Genomic DNA, 19466 nt, shown 5'->3' with positions numbered 1-19466 from the left:
GTCACTGCAGAGTTTTCCTTTAACAACCTAATTTAGTCAGTATCCCACTTTTTCCACATTAGTTCATGATGTATTTTCTTACAATGGTTGCAAAGAACTTCATTCATTCATTTATTTATTTATTTTCCTGTAGTTCTTGAAACAGATGTATGTCCTTGTATTGGGCTTAGATGTACTTGGAAACCCGTTTGGATTAATTAGAGGTCTATCTGAAGGCTTTGAAGCTTTATTCTATGAACCCTTCCAGGTATTGGTCTTTTATTTATTTTAAGTGTAGTATAGAAAAACGGATGTTCTACTTTTTATGACAGATAATTCATATTTTAATTGTATCTTGGAACTGAATAATGTTCAAATACCAAGTATATCAATTTTATATATTTTAAAAATTACTAGAGATAACATCAAAAGATTATTTTAGAACTAACTGAGCACTTCTAGTATCTGGGTAATAAAGCATGCCTATATTTTCTAGGATTTAATGTAGTTGTTAGGAAGAGTGCTAAGTAGACTGAGAACATTTCAAAACTGTGTCACCACCGTGTAAAGAACTAATGGGCATTGAAAGCTGACTGTGTTTCATAGTCAAGCTTTCCTCTAACCTGGTCTCCTCCATTTAAAGGATGCAGGATCCCAGTGTGGTGAGGGTTTCAGAAGGACAAAGCAAAAAGAATAAATGGGAAAACAAGAGAGCCCAAACTGTGTGGGCTGCTAGTCTTGCTGTCAGTGTGGCTCGCTTTAACAGTCTGATGGCATTTGGTCCTGGAAGGCCAATTTCCAATTTTGACTGAAGTCAATGATTTATTCCTCTCCAGTTTTTGTCATCTTAAAGAGTTGGCATCTTAAAGGGTTGCTAAGATCATGTGGGTTAAAAGTATCTTCAGACGCAATAGGTGTTCCATCAGTTTGGGGATTAGAAGGTGAAAACTGTCAGCACAATGCTGAAGTATCTTTGCGATTCTGTATCTTCATGGAAATTCTGAAATACTAGATTCAAAGTCTTAAACATATTTAAATTTTAAGTACCAAACTTTTTTTAAATTTTTGACCAGGGTGCTGTTCAAGGCCCTGAAGAATTTGCTGAGGGGTTAGTAATTGGAGTAAAAAGTCTCTTTGGACACACAGTAGGTATGTATTACATATTTGTGTGTGTGTGTATAAATATAATAATTTATATTTTTATAAGTTATTAAATTCATTGTTTATAAAAATAAATGACTATGTTTAAGAAAAGAGGGTTTCGCTGTATAATAATCATTCTGAAAGATGAGTTCACTTGTTCTTAAATGGAAAATAATTTGACACTGACCTGCTGAGGTGTTTTTTTTTTAATGTCATAGATTTGTTAATCAGTGTACTTGCAATAGTTTTATTCCTCTTCTTGCTAAGTGGGAACTGAATACAATCAATATCTGCCTTTTTGTATAGGAGACAGAATTTTAAGCACCTGTTGGTTTCAAGCAGCCACATGCTCTGTATTGCGATAATGCTCTTCAAAGAAACAGTGTGATTTACTTCTCTGGGTCTTTTGATAGGTGGTGCAGCAGGAGTTGTATCTCGAATCACCGGCTCTGTTGGAAAAGGTTTGGCAGCAATTACAATGGACAAAGAATATCAGCAAAAAAGAAGAGAGGAGATGGGTCGGCAGCCTAAAGATTTTGGTGACAGCCTGGCCAGAGGGGGAAAGGGCTTGCTGCTTGTAAGTCTCCTGCAGAATCTTCAAGAAATACTAACTTACAGATACACTTTAGCATATGTACTGGTTGTGTGGCACGTGGAACACTGCTTGTAAGTAAGTCTGTCAGAGCAACAGTAGTGATAAATTGCACACTTGCTGTTTCCTTTTTTGTTCTTCTTTCCCTTTATCACCATCAGTCTACCCTAACCGCCCACCCCCACTCCAGTTCCTAGACTTTGGCACTTGGGCTCGAGTGGAAACTATAATGATGGCAGATTAGCACTAGTGTGGAAGGTGGGGAAGTGGAGCAGAGGAACGTGGAGGTAACTGGAGGGAGAGAGTTGGCTTCAGGTCATCATCAGTCAACCGTTTCTATAGAAGGCAGGTGCACAGGTTACGTGTTATAAACCAGGAACTACCTTTCATTACTTTTCAGTACTATACCATTCAGTTATACAGGTAATACATGACTATCTTCCGTACGAGTAATTATAAGAACTTCTAAGTTATTTTTTTTAAGTGAGTAATGGGAACCTAGGTAAGGCTATAAGGTACTCTTTGATTATCCCTCTCCTCTTCCTAGAGGTATCTGACCTTTTCAGTTTGGTATACATCCTTCAGTTATTTTTCTGTGTGATATACAGCTATTTTTAGTTACTAACACTACTTGAAAGTTATGTAAAGAACGCACGAATACTACTTTTTAACTTTTGAAATTAACTCAGTAGACTGTTAACTGCTGTGTTTGTGCCTGTGATTTCTAATGTGTATCGTCTCCTCTAAAGTGCTTTACTTGTCAGGTTAGTTGCTGTCCATGAGAGGTCCCTTCATTTTCAGTTTTCCACACTTGCACTAAATTATGGAGTAACTTCACTGGAATTGATAATTAGATCTCTAATTTTCTCAACTCAGTAATTTTACTGATATGGAAACTGAGGCTTAGAGAGATTGCGTCAACTAGAGAATCCCACGGACAGAGGAGCCTAGTGGGCTAATGTCCACTGGGTCACAGTGAGTTGGACATGACTGAAGTGGCTTAGCATGCACGCACACACATCAACTGGTGATTGGTGTCAGAGTCAGATGTAAAAAATTTCCACCTGCTTTACTCTTCTGTTATAAAGTTCTGCTTCTATAAAGCGCTTCATTTAATATGTGCTATGAGGTAATATTTTAAAAATCAGAGAACTCACTTATATGCACATATTCTCTGTCAAGTCCTTATTGTTTTTTTTTTTAAAGTTATTCCTGTAATAATATGTCAGTAGAGACCTCTAGTGGTTGGTTTAAAATTAAGCACCTTCCGTTCAGGCTTGACTTGATCTATGATTTCTCTCTTAGGGAGTCGTTGGTGGAGTGACTGGAATAATAACAAAGCCCGTGGAAGGTAGGTTGAGAATGTTTCCTTTCTGTACAAAGTCTGAAGAGTTGATACATGGTAAAAGTAATACATATTATTGTTAGACTGGATTCTGTTGGACTCTCAATAGCAATTGACTTTTTTAAAATCCTAGTTTAAAAAGCACATTCTTTATTCAGTACAATCCCTATCAAAATCCCAGTAGCTTCTTTTTTCAGAGATTGATGAACTGATTCTAAAATGTATATGGGAATTCAGGGGAACCCTGGATAGCAAAAACATCTGGGAAAAAAAATAATGAAGTTGGAGGACTTATACTATCCAGTTATAAAACTTACTGTAAAGTTAAAGTAGCTATGACAGGTGTTGCTGGCATACAGATACACATATAGATCAATGGAGTAGAATTCATATTTCAGAAATACATGTTTATTGTTATGGTCGATTATGTTTTGACGGGGGGGGCCAAGATAATTCCATAGAAAAAGAATAGTCTTTTCAACAAACAGTACTGGGACAACTGGATATAAAGATAGAGCTTATATATGTGACCCAGCAATTCCACTCTTAGGTATATACCCAAGGGAATTGAAAGCCTCTGTTTGGTCAAAGCCTTGTACAGAAATGTTTATAAAAATATTACTCATAATAACCAGAATGTAATAGCAAGCCAAATGTCCATCTACTTAATGCATGGATAAACAAAATGTGGTATACGCCATACAAATGGGTTAACATCCATTTATAAAAAGAAGTCAGGTATTGATACAAGTACAAGATGAATGAACCTTGAAAGCATGATTCTAAGTGAAGAAAAGCCAGTCACGAAAGGCCACATATTGTATGATTCTATTTGACTAGAATAGGCAAATCCATACAGATAAAATTAGGTTAGTGATTGCCTAGATCTGCAGCGTAGGGAGGAAGGAGGTAAACTGCATAGAACTGGGAAGAGGGTTTGGGGAAAAATGGGAAATGATTGCTAATAGGTATGGGCTTTCTTTTTGAAATAATGCAAATTTTCTAAAATTGATTATGGTGATAGTTGCACAGCTGTGAATCTAATTTGTATACTTTAATGGGTGAATTATATGGAATGTGAATTATATTTTTATAAAGTTCTTATATTTTTTAAAAAGTACACTTCTTGAAAAATCTCCTGATGGTTGGCAATAATAATAATAATAATATTTTCTGGTCAATTCTTAGATCCTCCAGTCATAGTTACTAACTAAACTCCTGGATCACTAGCTGTAAAACTTGAGTATGCCTTGGAATTACCTTGGGGGTTTGTAAAAATGCAGATTACTGGCTGGGAGTGGGGCCTAATAATTTTGCATTTTTAATATACTTTGAAAACCACTGTTTTATCACAGGTTAGGACTAAATTTAACCTCTTTAGAACGTCGAAATTCTAGGAGCTTCCTGGGTAAAACCATTCGGTATTTGACTTAGACGTTTGTTGAGTTCGAAGTTGCTGATTTTAAAATCTTTATTCTTTCATTGTCTGGTTTTATGAAGGTGCCAAAAAGGAAGGAGCTGCTGGATTCTTCAAAGGGATTGGAAAAGGGCTTGTGGGTGCTGTGGCTCGTCCAACTGGTGGAATCATAGATATGGCCAGTAGCACCTTCCAGGGGATTCAGAGGTAATTAAATGTACACCATGTACAGGCCATGTGTCTATGTGCTGATTGTTGCTGCTGCTGCTGCTGCTGCTGCTGCTAAGTCGCTTCAGTCGTGTCCGACTCTGTGCGACCCCATAGACGGCAGCCCAACAGGCTCTCCTGTCCCTGGGATTTTCCAGGCAAGAACACTGGAGTGGGTTGCCATTTCCTTCTCCAATGCATGAAAGTGAAAAGTGAAAATGAAGTCGCTCAGTCATGTCCAACTCCCAGCGACCCCATGGACTGCAGCCCACCAGGCTCCCCTGTCCATGGGATTTTCCAGGCAAGAGTACTGGAGTGGGGTGCCGTTGCCTTCTCCGCTGATTGTTGCTAGGAGTACATAAGTATGCTAAATACTCTGCCTGCCCTTAAGGACCTTAAAGTCTGAGTGAGAGCTCTTACTGGTTCACAAGGTAGAGCTCCCCCAGAGAGGAGTAAGAAGAGGCTTTTTTTTTATGGCTCAGTTTCTCTTTGATTTGACAAATGGTTATTGGTCCTTACTATATGCTAGGCACTGTGCTAGACACCAGGGATGCAAAGAGTGGATGGCCTACTCCCTGCCTTTATTATTAAGAAAAGGTGAGGGAACATGAAGTCAAACTGACCTGGTTTTAATGTTTGTCACATTATTTTGGCAAGTTATTTAAAATTACTATTTATCAAATATTGATATATTGTGTTACATAGTGGAGCTTCCCTGGTAGCTCAGTTGGTAAAGAATCTGCCTGCAATGCAGGAGACGCAGGTTTAATCCCTGGGTTGGGAAGATCCCCTGGAGAAGGAAATGGCAGCCCACCCCAGTATTCTTGCCTGGGAAATCCCATGGACAGAGGAGCCTGGCTGGCTACAGTCCATGGGTCACGAGAGTCTGACAAGACTCAGCATAGTATTCATGGTTCATGTGTTACATAGTATAGTGGTTGAATCAATACAATGATACATTTATGTTATTTTGAGAGATTCTCATGTGTTTTCTTATATGTACTTACACAGGGTGGCAGAATCAACAGAGGATGTGTCCAGGCTCCGTTCCCCTCGCCTGATCCATGAAGACGGCATCATTCGCCCTTATGACCGACAGGAGTCTGAGGGCTATGACATATTTGAGGTATAAATTCTATTCTTTACCGTCATGAGTGAAATTGAATTTTAAAGATTTCTATGGTCAGAAATCTTCATGGCTGGTTCCTAAAGTTCCTGATTCATGAACTTCTTTAAAGATTACACAGGAAGCAATGGTATACAGGGTAGAATTGGATTATTTGTTTTATTTTATTAGCATAGTGTATTAAATAGGAGTAACTCATCATTTAGTTCTTTTCTGCACAGGATCAAAGCTTTTTAGTGTAAAAAGGATAATGTTGAAAGTAGTCATAGGCTTTATTACTGTTTGTATTGAGCATCTTTCATTTATGTTGTTAAACTTCAGTCCTCTGCTTATAGCTAATTATTGGAATTTCGCTGCTTCCTTTTCTGTCAACCAAATTAATTTATTTGGCCTGTATTGTAAATCTAGATTTATTCAGGTAAACAGAAGCTGGAGGAGAGAAAAAAAGATTATGTACAGTTATAATCTTTTGTTAAAACCTTCAAATTTTTTTGGAATTTTTTTTGGTATATATTTTAATTTTAATTTTGTAATGTAAACAATACATATGTAAAATGCTATTCTCTCATGACTAGCTTTCCTCCAAAATAAAATTTTTAATATTTTTCTACTTTGACTTTAAAATAAAATGACTCTTCATTGTTCTTAGCCTTTGGCTTTTATAGTATGTGATTACATTTTACCTTTCTGCATGCTTCTAACTTTATTTTCTTTCTTTTTTCTGCCTACACAGCAAGAACTGGAAATACAGGAGTAAATGTTTTGTATACTACTACTTGATTTCATCCTTAAAAATCAAAACAAATTGTGATATTAATTGACTGTCCTGATTTATTTAGAGTGAGAGTCCACATTCTGATGAAATTATCTTTACATTTCTTACCTCTCTCTGAACTTTTTATTGTAGTGGTTTGGCTACAGATAAAAACTGTGATATTCCTGGTAATATTGTACAGGAATAAGAGGTCAATAAAAGATGAAGAGATACAGGAAATCAACTTTGTTTTACATTTAGTTGGAGGGATACTTTATTGAACTTTTACTATCATCCTGAGAATTTCACCTTTTCTTATGGTATTCATATGCATTTCTGGTAAAGTTGCAAAAAAAAAAAAAAAGAATAATTGTTATGTCCAATCTGTGTGTTCTTTATATTTATGAGTCCTGCTGATAGAATTACATAACTGTGTTTCATCAAATCACCATAAATTTACTCAAGTTATGAAAATATTGATTGGGGCATGTGTTTTAAGAAATGAAGTATCACTTGCTCTGGGCTTCCTCGGTGGCTCTATGGTAAAGAATTTGCCTGCCAGTGCAGGAAACTCAGGTTCAATCCCTGGGTTGGGAAGATCCCCTGGAGAAGGAAATGGCAACGCACTCCAGTATTCTTGTCTGGGAAATCCTGTGGACAAAGGAGCTTGGCGGGCCACAGTTTGTGGGGTCACAAAGAGTCAGACACAATGGAACAACAACAGTCAGTTGCTCTGGATCAGTCCCTTAACCTCAAATAAGTATTGGCGCATCAGTTTTGAGAATTTATTCCTTGCCTCTTTTTCTATTTTAACTTCTCTATACCCTTGCTAGATAAATCGCAATCTTTTTCTAATTATGTTATGTACAGTCTTAGCCCTTCATATTTATACTTTTTAAAAATTAAGTCTCTTTATTGGTTACGCTTATTTCACAGTTATTAGCTATAAAAATAGAAGTTGAACATGTGATTAAGCAGATTACTTATGTGGCTTTTGGATTGATAGATGTCTTTATATTTAAAAACCAGTCTCTTTTGCTTTTAAATCCTTCAAGAGGATGCATAATCCTAATGGAAATTTTAAAAATATAAACTAAGATTTCGAAATTAGCATCCCCAGAGTAAATTTTCAACATGTTATATTTTGATTTCTCTTTTTTCTATAATTGATAAAAATGTTAGATTTAGCAGTATCTTATCTAGCAATTTTCGTGTTTCCTCCCAAAATTGGAAACAAATTGTGAACTTAGATTTATTGTGTTTTACACTTAAAGAGAATAAAGCTGTTAACATACAACTGTTCAGTTTCATTATATATTTTTAAACTATAGTTATCAAAATAATAAAGTAAATGCTTCATATTTGAAGCAAGCACTTTAAAGAAGAATTTGTGGCCCCACCAACTGTACCCCACCAGCCTCCTCTGTCCATGGAATTCTCCAAGCAAGAGTACTGGAGTGGGTTGCCATTCCTTCTCCAGGGGATCTTCCTGACCCAGGGATTGAACCCAGGTCTTCTGCATTGCAGGCAGATGATTCTTTACCGTCTGAACCACCAGGGAAGCTTCCTATTTGAAACAAGCACTTTAAAATAGAAGAATGACATCCAAAGACTAGCCTAAAATTGTAGCTGACAAAATTTTTTGTGCCTAGATAATTGAGGGTTGGCAGAAATGGCGCCTCATATACAGTTTCTATGAGAATCAAGCACAGTAACTAATTCAAGATTCTGTCTTAAATCATCACTAATAATTATTCTTTCTTCTTAGGTAAAAGTAGTATTTTTCAGTTTTCTTGGAAATATTACTTATACAGTCTTAATGAGACTTCTGGGAAATTTTTCCTTCATTGTTTACATTTTGATTGTGTAGCTCTTTACAGTGTTCCTTTCCTCATGATTTCCCTGTTTTCCAACCGCATGTCAGTAAGCACAAAACTTCAAGAAACTTTATTATTTTAGCTAAATATAGTCATTGTGTGTGATTTAGTAGTTTCGTTAAGATATGAGAACTGGAAGAAATAGAATGATTATACATTAAAAGAGCTTGGTAGCTTTTTTCTATGAGTAGCAAGGGTAGGCATGGATAGTTAAGAAATTTAGGCTGTTTCATCCCTTACTATCTTGCTGTAATCAGTTAGTTAGGAACAGAGTGTTTGATTATCTACACTGTGCTGGATATCCAAATGAAATGAGACTTCTGTCCTTAAGGGACCAAGTATAACAAAATGTGTAAATACTGAAGAGCATTAGAGGGTAAAATTATGTCCTCCTTAGTGCTTATTATAATATGGGTACATTCTAAATAATTTGGAATAATTTGGGAATCTTTGGATTTACCCCCTTTTCTTTTCTCCTGAGTATTGCTCTGCATTTTTTAAGAGTGAGCTTTGAAAGTTACTGAATTATATTCTCTGTTTTCATAGAAATCAATATGCTCTTCTACTTATCCTCTCTTCTCCCAGGATAATTACCATCTGCACACACACACACACACACACACACACTTACACAGAGACATATATGAAATTTATATATATATGTATAGCCAGTTTTTGTTTAATATTCATCTTGCTTCCCATAGTTAATAATTATATAATATTTAAAATGGCCTTCCTTGCTTTTTTGTCTTCATTATATTTTTCCTGGTTCTTAGAAATGCTTCATTTTTAATTCTTGCATTATCTATTGAGCTAACTTTACCTCGTATATTTGACTATTCTCAATTCTTGACATTAGAGCTGTTACCATTATTTTACATTAATGACACTATGATACTATATATATGTGTAATATATTTTACATTAATGATACTATGATGCTATAATGATGTAATAAACATCATTATACACATTGCTTTTTCATATCTTATATTATTTCCTTCGAATTTACTTGAAAAAATTGAATGCTTTTGCTAAATATTATAAATTATTCTAGTTGCATTTTTGGGAAGGAAGAGTGAATATTTTATAAACTCATCTGACATAGAGACTGAATCTCAGAGTGTAGTGGGTTTCAGAAGTGCTGAAAACTAGGTTTCTGTAATGTGTTATGGTGGTGAAGTATACTTTAAAAGCTTTAGTTTTTTAAAGTACAAAGTTTATAACTAATGAAAATGCATACAAGATGGTAGAAGATGGAAAGTGAGTAGTATTGTACATTTCATCTTAAATCTAAATATTTTAACATATTTAAACTTCAAGGCAGAAAATAAATATACTAAATGGTTACATTCATTTATATTCATTTTAAAGGAATTAAGGTATAAATATTCAAAGATATTAGTTGGTTCACACAAGGAAGATGTGAAACAAGTAACTGGTAAACTTCACTTCTCTCTGAGATTCGTTCTGGAATTGAGACTCCCTTTCTTTAGGGATTCATCTTTGTTGTTCATGGCTTTTCATAATTGGTCAAAGAATGACTGGGAACCAAGGATCTTTAAAAAAAATTGTGTATTTTACTATTGAAATAATAAACAAGTGTGCTTTCTCTGCTTGTGATTATTATTGATTATATTATCCTTTTGATAATATTGATGTATTCTTGGTTATAAATTGTTATTATTTGTTGGGTATGTTTATGTTTTATATTTTCATATATTTTCTCTTCTAATTTTTAATTATGCATTATATATAATGTCAATAATATTTCATTAGCATTAATTGTAAATGTAACTTTATTGATATTTAATGTTTGTTGATTGAGGTCACAATAGTTTTGAGATAATTAAAAAATGTATTTTAATGTGCTACTATTTATACTTGAATTATTTTATGCTTGTAATTGTATTCAGTAATAAATTGTGCCAGCTGTTTGAAATCTTAGAAATTCTTCATGTTTGTATTAAGATTGCCTTTAAGTTTTCTTTTCTACCAGGAATATAGTTCTAGTACATACTTGTACTCCTCATGTGTGTTTAATATATAAGACCAAATATTCAACAATATTATCTTGAAATTTTATTATTTTTATTTTTGTAGATCAGTGGTTCTTAACCTTTGAGAAGGATAACAGACCCCTTTAAAAATCTAATGAAAAATATGAACTGTCCTCTGGAAACAAGTTCAGAAAAACATTTTCAAAAGTTTGTATTTTTTTTATAGTATTTCATAGGCCTTCCAAAGTCCTTCTAAGGACCCCAGGTTAAGGACCTCTGGAATGTTAATGTCCAGTTTTATACTAGTGTTGGTTCATATAAATGAAATTTGTGATTATTTCTGGTAAAACTATTTAAAAGTTTCAGAATTATCATGCAACAAAGTGTATTTTATTAGAAGATTGCTTAGTAAGCATTTAGTAGTTACTTGACTTTTAAGGCTCAGTGAAAGTTTATTTATAGAAATGCTATGAACATTTTTCTAGCTTCATGTAAAATTGTGCTTTTGGTTTTAATAATTTTTTCCTAACTGGCACTAATATAGAGTACTGGAAATACTGTTCAGATGCATGTTACAACACAAATCTTAAGTCTTCTTTTCTTTTCAGAATCATGTCAAAAAGTTAGAAGGAGAGACTTACCGATACCACTGTGCTATTTCTGGGAACAAGAAGGCAAGCCTTATGGTTACAAATAGGTATTGACTTCAAGTGACATCTTTTCAAATGCTAATGTATATATTATAAGAATTTTGGAGACGAAAATGACAGTGGATTTAGATAACTATGCTTCAGCTGCAAAATGTTCATTGTTGTTGTTTAGTCACTAAGTCATGTCTGATTCTTTGTGACCGCATGGACTGTATCCTGCAAGGCTCCTCTGTCCATGTGATTTCCTAGGCAAGAATACTGGAGTGGGTTACCATTTCCTTCTCCAGGAGATCTTCTTGATCCAGGGATCGAACCCGCATCTTCTGCATTGGCGGGTGGATTCTTTACCCCTGAGCCACCTGGGAACCCCTGTTCATTGTCATAGAATCACAGAAATTCAGGTCTGGATGGTTCATTCGAGATCCTCTGTTCTGACCTTCTCGTTTTGGAGATGCTGATACTGAGACTAAGCATGGTTCAGAGGCTTAACCAAATTACACAACTTCTGAGAGACAGAATCGATTAGAGTTTGTAAGTACAGTAGTGATACTTTTGTATGTTAACTGTACATCCAGTTATGGAGGATGAATTTACTTTTTCTCACTAGGTTTTATTTTGGATGTTGAACATACCTTTTTAAAAGTATGTTATTATATCTTTGTGTTCCATTTTCTTTCTAAATATTTTGGGAGTGGTGGATAATTTTTCCCAATAAAAGAACTTGGACTAAACTACTACGTTTATTTTCCTGAGATCTACCCTATATCACTTATTCTAATTACAGATAAATGATTTTCAAAACATTTTAAGTTATGTATTTTTTAGAACTAAAGCAAAGCACTTAGACTAGGTAACATTTAGATATTAGATTTCTTACTACTGCATTTAAATATATTTAGGTGAGAAGGAGAGAAAGGAAAACTTTAGAATTCAGGCTTAAATCTACAAACTGTTTCTAAGAGAGAGTTAGCTAGTCCTCTGATTTGCCCATTAATTAAGTCAAAATATTCACAAAACAATCTAAAGAGTACTTTTTATATTTTTTATGTAATTCCATACTAAGCAATGGAAACCCATGTTTTGGGGATTAAATGTAATATTTTAATAGTTGTTTGATTTAGGCATTTGGTAGGAATATTAACATGTACATTATACAGCTATATTTCTTCAAGTAAGTTGAAAAATCATAGTAATTTCAAATCATAAGTAGAAAAATCATAGTAATTTCAAATCGGATCACTTGTAGAGATTTTCAGGAGATAATTAGTAAAATAACATTCCTGACCAGCGCAGTGAGTTACTCTCCCTTAGGTATGAAGAGGCAACCTTTAGAGACCAGGGTTGGATGACTGGATATGAAAGAAAAGGGAATACCAGATGACTTCGCTGGTTTTGGGCTTGAGTACCATTTACAGTAGTTTGGCGGAAAAGATGATGACTTGTTTCCATTTTGAACTTAACGAGTTTGACATAGCTTTGAGATAACAAAGTAAAGGTCAAGGAGAGGTGTAGAAATAGGTATAGGTGTAGATACTTGGAGTTTGGATAAAGATCTGGAGTTGAGATCCAAGAGACCACACTGAGAGAATGTGGTATTCAGAAGACCAAGATGTGGACTCCGGGAATCATGGTGCAGGAGGGAAGAAAGTGAAGGAGGTTCAGGGCAGCAGGAGGACAGTAGCATTATCGAAATGGTCAAGAGCAGAGTTTTAAGACAGTCAATGGTGAATTGCGTTTGATGCAGTGATTTGTGTTAGTTATCTTTAACTCTTATCTCTCTCTTCTGATTCTCTACTAGGCAGGAGGCTGGGGGTAGGGTAGCTGGAGTCCACTTCCTAAAGACTGTTTGGAATGGGTAGGGGTGTTGGAGGTTGTCACAGTGATTGGAGGCACTGCAGGCACTTGGTAGGCTGAGGCTCTGAATGCTGCACTTCCTATAGTGCTCGACACAGTCCCAGATACACCCACAATTTCAGGAGTACCTGTGCAGAAAGATACAGTGTCCGGGGTCTGTATCAGTCCTTACCCCATCAGTCACTGAGTTCATTCACCCCTACCTTCTAAACATCTAAAACCTATCTCTTCTTCTCACAGCCACCACCTTAAATGAGGCTCTTACTGTTTCCTAACTGGACTATTACGGTCCCTTCCCACCTTCGTTGTCTACCCCATCTCTCCTGCACTGGCCATGACTCTTCAATAAGAAAATTTATCATATCATTTCCATCATCTGTAGATTAAAGTCAGAATTTCTTAACAACCTCTGCTAGCCGCTCAACCCCACCTGCCAAAAAAGAAAAAAAACCTTCAAGAGCTGGCACCAAGCTAATTTTCTCTCCTCTGTATATGTCTGGTACTCCAGCTGCAGACCTCTACATTCCTCAGATAAATCTTGCCTTGTTTGTACCGCCGCCGTACATGTTACTGCACTCTTCCCTTTGTCTAGAGTAAAATTTCCCTTTCCTACCTGGAAGCCTGCCTCCTTTCAAGAATCAGCTCCTCTCCGACCCAGTTTATCAACAGTCAGTCCCTCCCTCCTGTGCGCCAGTTGATCAACAGTCAGTCCCTCCCTCCTGTGCGCCAAGAGGATTTTCCACACACTCCGTTAGTATTCTTGGGCTTCCTCTGTGGCTCAGCTGGTAAAGAATCTGCCTGCAATGCAGGAGACCTGGGTTCAATCCCCGGGTTGGGGAGATCCCCTGGAGAAGGGAAGGGCTACCCACTCGAGTATTCTGGCCTGGAGAATCCCATGGACTGTGTAGTGCATGGGGTCACAGAGAGTCGGCCGTGACTGAGTGAATTTCGCTTCCCCTTTTAGCCTATAAATACCTCTCAAGTAGAAAGCTGGGTCTTTGTTTCTCCAGCACCGTGCGCATTCGTAGATTCAACAGCTCTCCTTTCCTAGTTTTGCTTTCTGTTACAGAAACTTTGGAATCAAGTATAGTTATATCAGTACCTAATCTGAATCACACACTGGGAAATCAATGTGGATGCCCTTTAAGGATTCTGTGATTTTTTTTTTCTTTAATTGCTGTTGAGTAAAATGAGCTGCTCACTCTGTGATATAGTGCATCAATATTAAAATGTTCAAACCTGATATTTATTAGTAGGCCTAACGTGAATCTTTGCTGACGTTTGAGGTTTGTGACATTTCTTTCCTGATTAGAAGGCATACATGATTGACAGTAAAAAGCAATTAATAATTTTCCAAGTAAAACATTTTCAGGGGCTTCTGCCTTTATTACTTTCTGGATGAAAGTACAGCCTGCTCCTTATGTGTTTTAAAGAGAATGATTTCAGTTTTCTGCTCAGTTTTTAAAAAATGACACTTTCCTGAATTTTGCAAGATTGGCAGAAGGGGGATTTTTGAAGTTCTGCTATGTTAGTTGTGCTATGTTTGCTCTTTATTTGACAGTTATCTTTTTTTTTTTTTCAATGTGAAGCATACTTTTTTTAGTGTGCCAGGTTATATTGCTTACTAAGCAAGTAATATCTATGGCATCTAGTAGAGGGAAATATTAGAACAATTAACTGTCTTTATCAATACCTATATATTTCTGTTTCCTTTTGCAAAATAGGCGAGTTTTGTGTATAAAGGAAGTTGAAATCCTAGGCCATATGTCCATAGACTGGCAATATCCATTTGAAGATTTTGTACAGTCTCCCACTGTTGATGGAAATCTGCTCAAAATATCAGTTGAGGTAAGAAAACATGAATCACACACCTTTAGAGTCAAAACTTTGTTAAATGAATGGAAACCAGGAGTGCTTTCTGACTCTTGTTTTACAGTTGACTGCATAAAGTATTTGAAGGATTATTATTATTGTGAAAAGTAAAGGAAAATGTAATTTGGGTTCTGTACTTCGTTTTCTGGCAGTCCTTGATTGCACTGAGTGAATTAAATCTGTTCACTGAAAGAGTTAGGTTCCTTTTTGGTAGAAGAATGGAAGTGAATAGAAGTGGGGTTTTTTTGTTTGTTTGTTTTACTTCATATGGATATGATTTTGCTATAATATGAAATACTCCTGGGAAGATTCCCTGTTTTAGGATTTAAGGAGATTATTATAAACATTATGTCTAGAACACTTACATTTAGTAATGTTTGGCATTTATAGAAGACAAATGCATTTTAAGTATGTAATAATGCTTTTATGTCTTTGCCTCTCCATTTTCTGTGGAAAAACTTTTTAATTGTATAGCAAGTAATTAGCAAAAATGATACCCTATCTTTTGCTTAATTCTCAAACTCATTTTACTTTGTAATGTATAATTTTTCTTATATATGATATAATTCTATTTTTACCCTTTTTTAAAAAAAGTAGAAATTGTTATTCCAAAGATGGTAATTTCTATATTTTTTCCTAAGCAATAATTATGTTATCTCTATTACTGAAACTATCTGAAAAATGCTTACTTAATTATAAAATTCAATAGTTAGAGATGTAAGTACTATTATCCTTTATGTTTCCTTTCTTTTCAAAGAAGTTTACAAGTAAAAGAAACCACTTATGAAACCATACCATTTTGTATTTCAGCCTTACCTCATTGTAGAGTTTCAGAACTGAAAGAGTACCTTGGTATATGAAACATAGTTTTCAGACCACTGAAAGACTGTTTCTTTCCTGTCAGTATGCATGTATATTACAGTTCTCTCAGTTATCACTTCCCTTTCACATCAGTGGTGAGAATTGACTCAGTGTACAAATTTTATTTAGCCAAGGAAATAAAGGGAGGGTTTTTGATTTGTCAGATGTGATGAGTTATTAAGTGGTATCTCTGTATGCTATTTATCATCACCTGCAGAAAGCCATCATTTTATGCAGATAGATGTATACTCATCCAATTTCATAAATTCTAACAACTCACATATGGAGTCACTATCCTTGTATCAAAAATGATTTATTTCTTATCAGACCTGAATATGTGTATTTGGTTAGTCTGCTGATTATAAAATAGAATTGACATATAAGTGCTCAATTAAAGGTTATAGGTTTTTTCCTTTCCCCATAATAATTTCTTTCCTGTCGTTATTTGTTTTGAAACAGAGACAAGGTCTGTTCCAAAAAAAAGATAGTGCCAGTCAAGGCTACATTCAGAAAATTTACCTGCGGGATACCACCACAGCAGAGGTAAATGATTTATTTTAAAGAATGCCCCCTCCTTTTTTTAGCTGAAAGACAAAAAAAAATCTGTTATAATTAGCAAAAGTCATTACTTTTCCCAAAAGATCTTCAAGTTAAAGCTTTGGATGGATATATAAACTTGGAATAATATGTTGCGGGCAGACCGGTCTTAGCATGACACGTACTGACTGTGTATTCCTCCTTTTGGACCTGTGTGGGCAGCTCGTACCCTTGAGCTCTCCACCATGTGAGCCTGTACTTGTGTTTACCATTTGTGATAAATATTTTGTTTTCCAGAGAGCATGTCGTGCCATTGAGGAAGGACAGTCAATGAGACACCAGCAAAAATTGATGAAGCAATCATCACTGAGAATTCTCAGGCCCAAAGTACTGTCCTAATCACAGATCCTAGGGGCTGCTGCTGGGAGAAAAACCAATCACCATCTTGTCTGTACACCACTCTTCGTTATCTTGCTAAAGAGAATTTTCCATGGAATCCTTTAATTTTGGAATTCTTTTCTAGAGTAATTCGTTTTCCATCTCCCCTAGTTTTGGCTCCCAGTTTGGCTGTGTGTTTGATAGCAGTTCATGTCTATACTTAAAGAATACCACTTTAAATTCAGAGTGAAATTTCCGTGAATGTTAAAATTGTGGAACAAGGGTAATAAACTTGTTTTTAATTAAAATCCCTACTAAAAAATAAGAAAGGAGCTTAGAAGGACTAGTTTTCTCTGAGAGCTTTTTAGACAATTGTGTCTTTGGACAAAATGTATATTTTGTTCAGTAATTGAACTGATGTAACATTTTTGGTAAACTGAGTGGTTGACTTAAGAAAAACCATTGAAGGGAGAAATGACATGTTTCTTTCTTTCTTTTTTTTTTTCCTCCGGGAAAACATGACTTTCTCTTAATACAAACATGTCTTGCTCTGGTGCTTATTTTTCTTCCTTGCACTATAATATAAAGACAAATGGAAATAAAACCTTAAAATATCTGTACTCTGTTCTCTGGAAGTTTGAGGTATTATTTACATGAACTTATGTGGCACAATTGTAATGTGCTGATGCATGAAAATATTGCACTTTAAGTTTTTCAAGTCAGGCATGAAAAATTTAATATTTTTATATACCTAGAACTTGTTTTTATAAGTTGAAAGATTTTTAGGGGCATCATAACTTAACACTTAATTTTGACACATACCTAGAAATGTATTTTTGAATACTTTTGTAGGAAGAATGAAAAATCTCTAGTTGCTTTATATATGAATGCGGCATCTGGCAACACTGTGGGGAAGTCATCGGTTGATGCTCGCTCAGTTCATTTTTGTTCTTTCTGCATCTTGTTTATGCCGGTTAGAGATGCACTGCCTATTAAAGCTTTTTTAAAAATGCTCAAAAGTTTTTTATTTCCGTGGATGAATCCTAAAATTTACTCATGTTTTTTAACATGACGTTTACTTAAAGTCACTGAAATGAAATGAAGTTGTACACAAACTTGGTTTGCTCTGTTTTGTTGAGATGTGTGGTAACATTTCTACTATCCTTATTCATGTTTTTTAAGACTGGCCTTAAAAATTTTCCTAAACTTACTGTAGGCTCTAAAACAAAGGGTATAATAACTAATGCCCTAAATATTTGATTCAGTATTGTGGTCTTTGCCTTTTCAACATCACTTTTTTTCTGTCAAGAAACTTTTAACTTTAAGCAGATACTTTTTGTATCAGTGATTAATTGCAGTTTATTCAAGTGTACTTATATTTTGTGTCTTTAAAAGTGACTTAATCAGGAATTTGAGATATCTAGTTATATTTTTCATAAATCATAGCTATTGACAATATCCTGAATATTAAAGTAATTGTATTGATGGCATGTACAAAACATTGAACTAAGAAAAATTAATTTACAGAAACCCAGAAATTCATCATCTCAGTTGGCTTAGAAATAAACTTCCAAATATTTGTACTGTTTTTGTTTGATTTAATCCCCTAGGTGAGAAGTAATTCATTAGTAAAGTCTAATAATGTCTTTTGTGTTTTTTAAAATGCTTTGGGAGTCAACTGCTTGTATATGAACTATTGAGAGAAATTAAACATTTGGTACATTGTTTGCAGGTGTGAAAACCTTGTGGGTTTGTGTTTCATATTCAATATTTGCTTTTACTTTTTGTGACAGATTAATAGTTATGGGAAGCTTTTTAAAAATTGTTATTGAAGTATAGTTGAATTATAATGTCATGTTAATTTCTGCTGTACAACAAAGTGACTCAGCTTATATATATACATATATATTCTTTTTCATCTTCTTTTCCATTATGGTTTGTCATAGGATATTGAATATAGTTCTCAAGAGCTTTCAAAGATGCTAAGCAGGAGAAGGTTTTTCCTGGGGGTATGGATCTTCAGTGCTGAGAGAATGCAGAGAACTGATGTGACCGTGGACCTGGCTGCCACATTGAGAATTTATAGCTTCATTTGCTCTGTCCATGCTTTCTATCAGTCACCAACTGGAGATGCCAAGGATATTGGGGCTCGCACACTCCTGGGAGACAGGGAGGTCCTCTGATAGCCGACTTTGGCTTGAAGACTCCTCAGTGGCTTTACAGGACCTTTCTTAGACCACTCGGCAGTCTGGGAAGCTTCCACACAGTCTGTCTCTGTCTGTTTTTGCTTTTTTATCTCCCACCCTTCACCCCATCCCACTGGGATCTCAGACTACAGGTCTGAAGGCTCTCGCAGTACTGGGTTATCCACTATGAAGAACAGGTGCTGGCTGAGGAATGTAGCAAAACCGGGGCCATCAAAATGAAAAAAAAAGGACAAAAGGTTCAAGATTCATAGGAAAAGTGTGATCTAGGATATTAATGCATATATATGAAATATAGAAAGATGGTACTGACAATCCTAGGGTGGACTTCTTTACATGTGTTTCGTGATTTAGTATTGTTTTTATTTTGAATTATGTGTAAGGGAGGGGACTGTCACCCTTTTGGTGCTGTGGGTCTCTAAGTGCATTGATGTGGTACTCCCTGGACATCTGTATTTTTAACAGGGCTCCATGTGTTATTTCTAAGATGTAACTGGGACTAAAAAAATTAATACTGTGGATTTAAGTAATCAAACTCTTGAAGAACTCTGCAGGTATCAATGCCAGTTAAATTACAGAACTGCAGTTACTGCCAGAGCTAGAAGAATCATCTCTTTACCGGGGAGAAAACCAAAGTTGGTTTTAATATATAAATTTTTATTTGTTTTTG

At 35.3% G+C, this 19466-nt stretch overlaps 1 protein-coding gene across 1 annotated transcript in view; it reads left to right on the top strand.

The window, feature by feature from the left end:
- VPS13C (vacuolar protein sorting 13 homolog C) overlaps positions 1-18319 on the top strand; it is a 181405-nt gene extending 163086 nt beyond the window's left edge. Inside the window, 10 exon segments of the mRNA XM_018054289.1 lie at positions 134-247; positions 1053-1128; positions 1536-1699; positions 3020-3065; positions 4560-4683; positions 5695-5809; positions 11049-11137; positions 14669-14792; positions 16137-16220; positions 16512-18319. Coding sequence (XP_017909778.1) covers positions 134-247; positions 1053-1128; positions 1536-1699; positions 3020-3065; positions 4560-4683; positions 5695-5809; positions 11049-11137; positions 14669-14792; positions 16137-16220; positions 16512-16613 — 1038 coding nt within the window. The 3' untranslated portion in view covers positions 16614-18319.

The sequence above is a fragment of the Capra hircus genome, chromosome 10 (assembly GCF_001704415.2).
Source record: "Capra hircus breed San Clemente chromosome 10, ASM170441v1, whole genome shotgun sequence".
Taxonomy (NCBI): domain Eukaryota; kingdom Metazoa; phylum Chordata; class Mammalia; order Artiodactyla; family Bovidae; genus Capra; species Capra hircus.
Note: the sequence above shows the minus strand (reverse complement) of the source record. Positions and strands in the feature narration are given on the sequence as shown.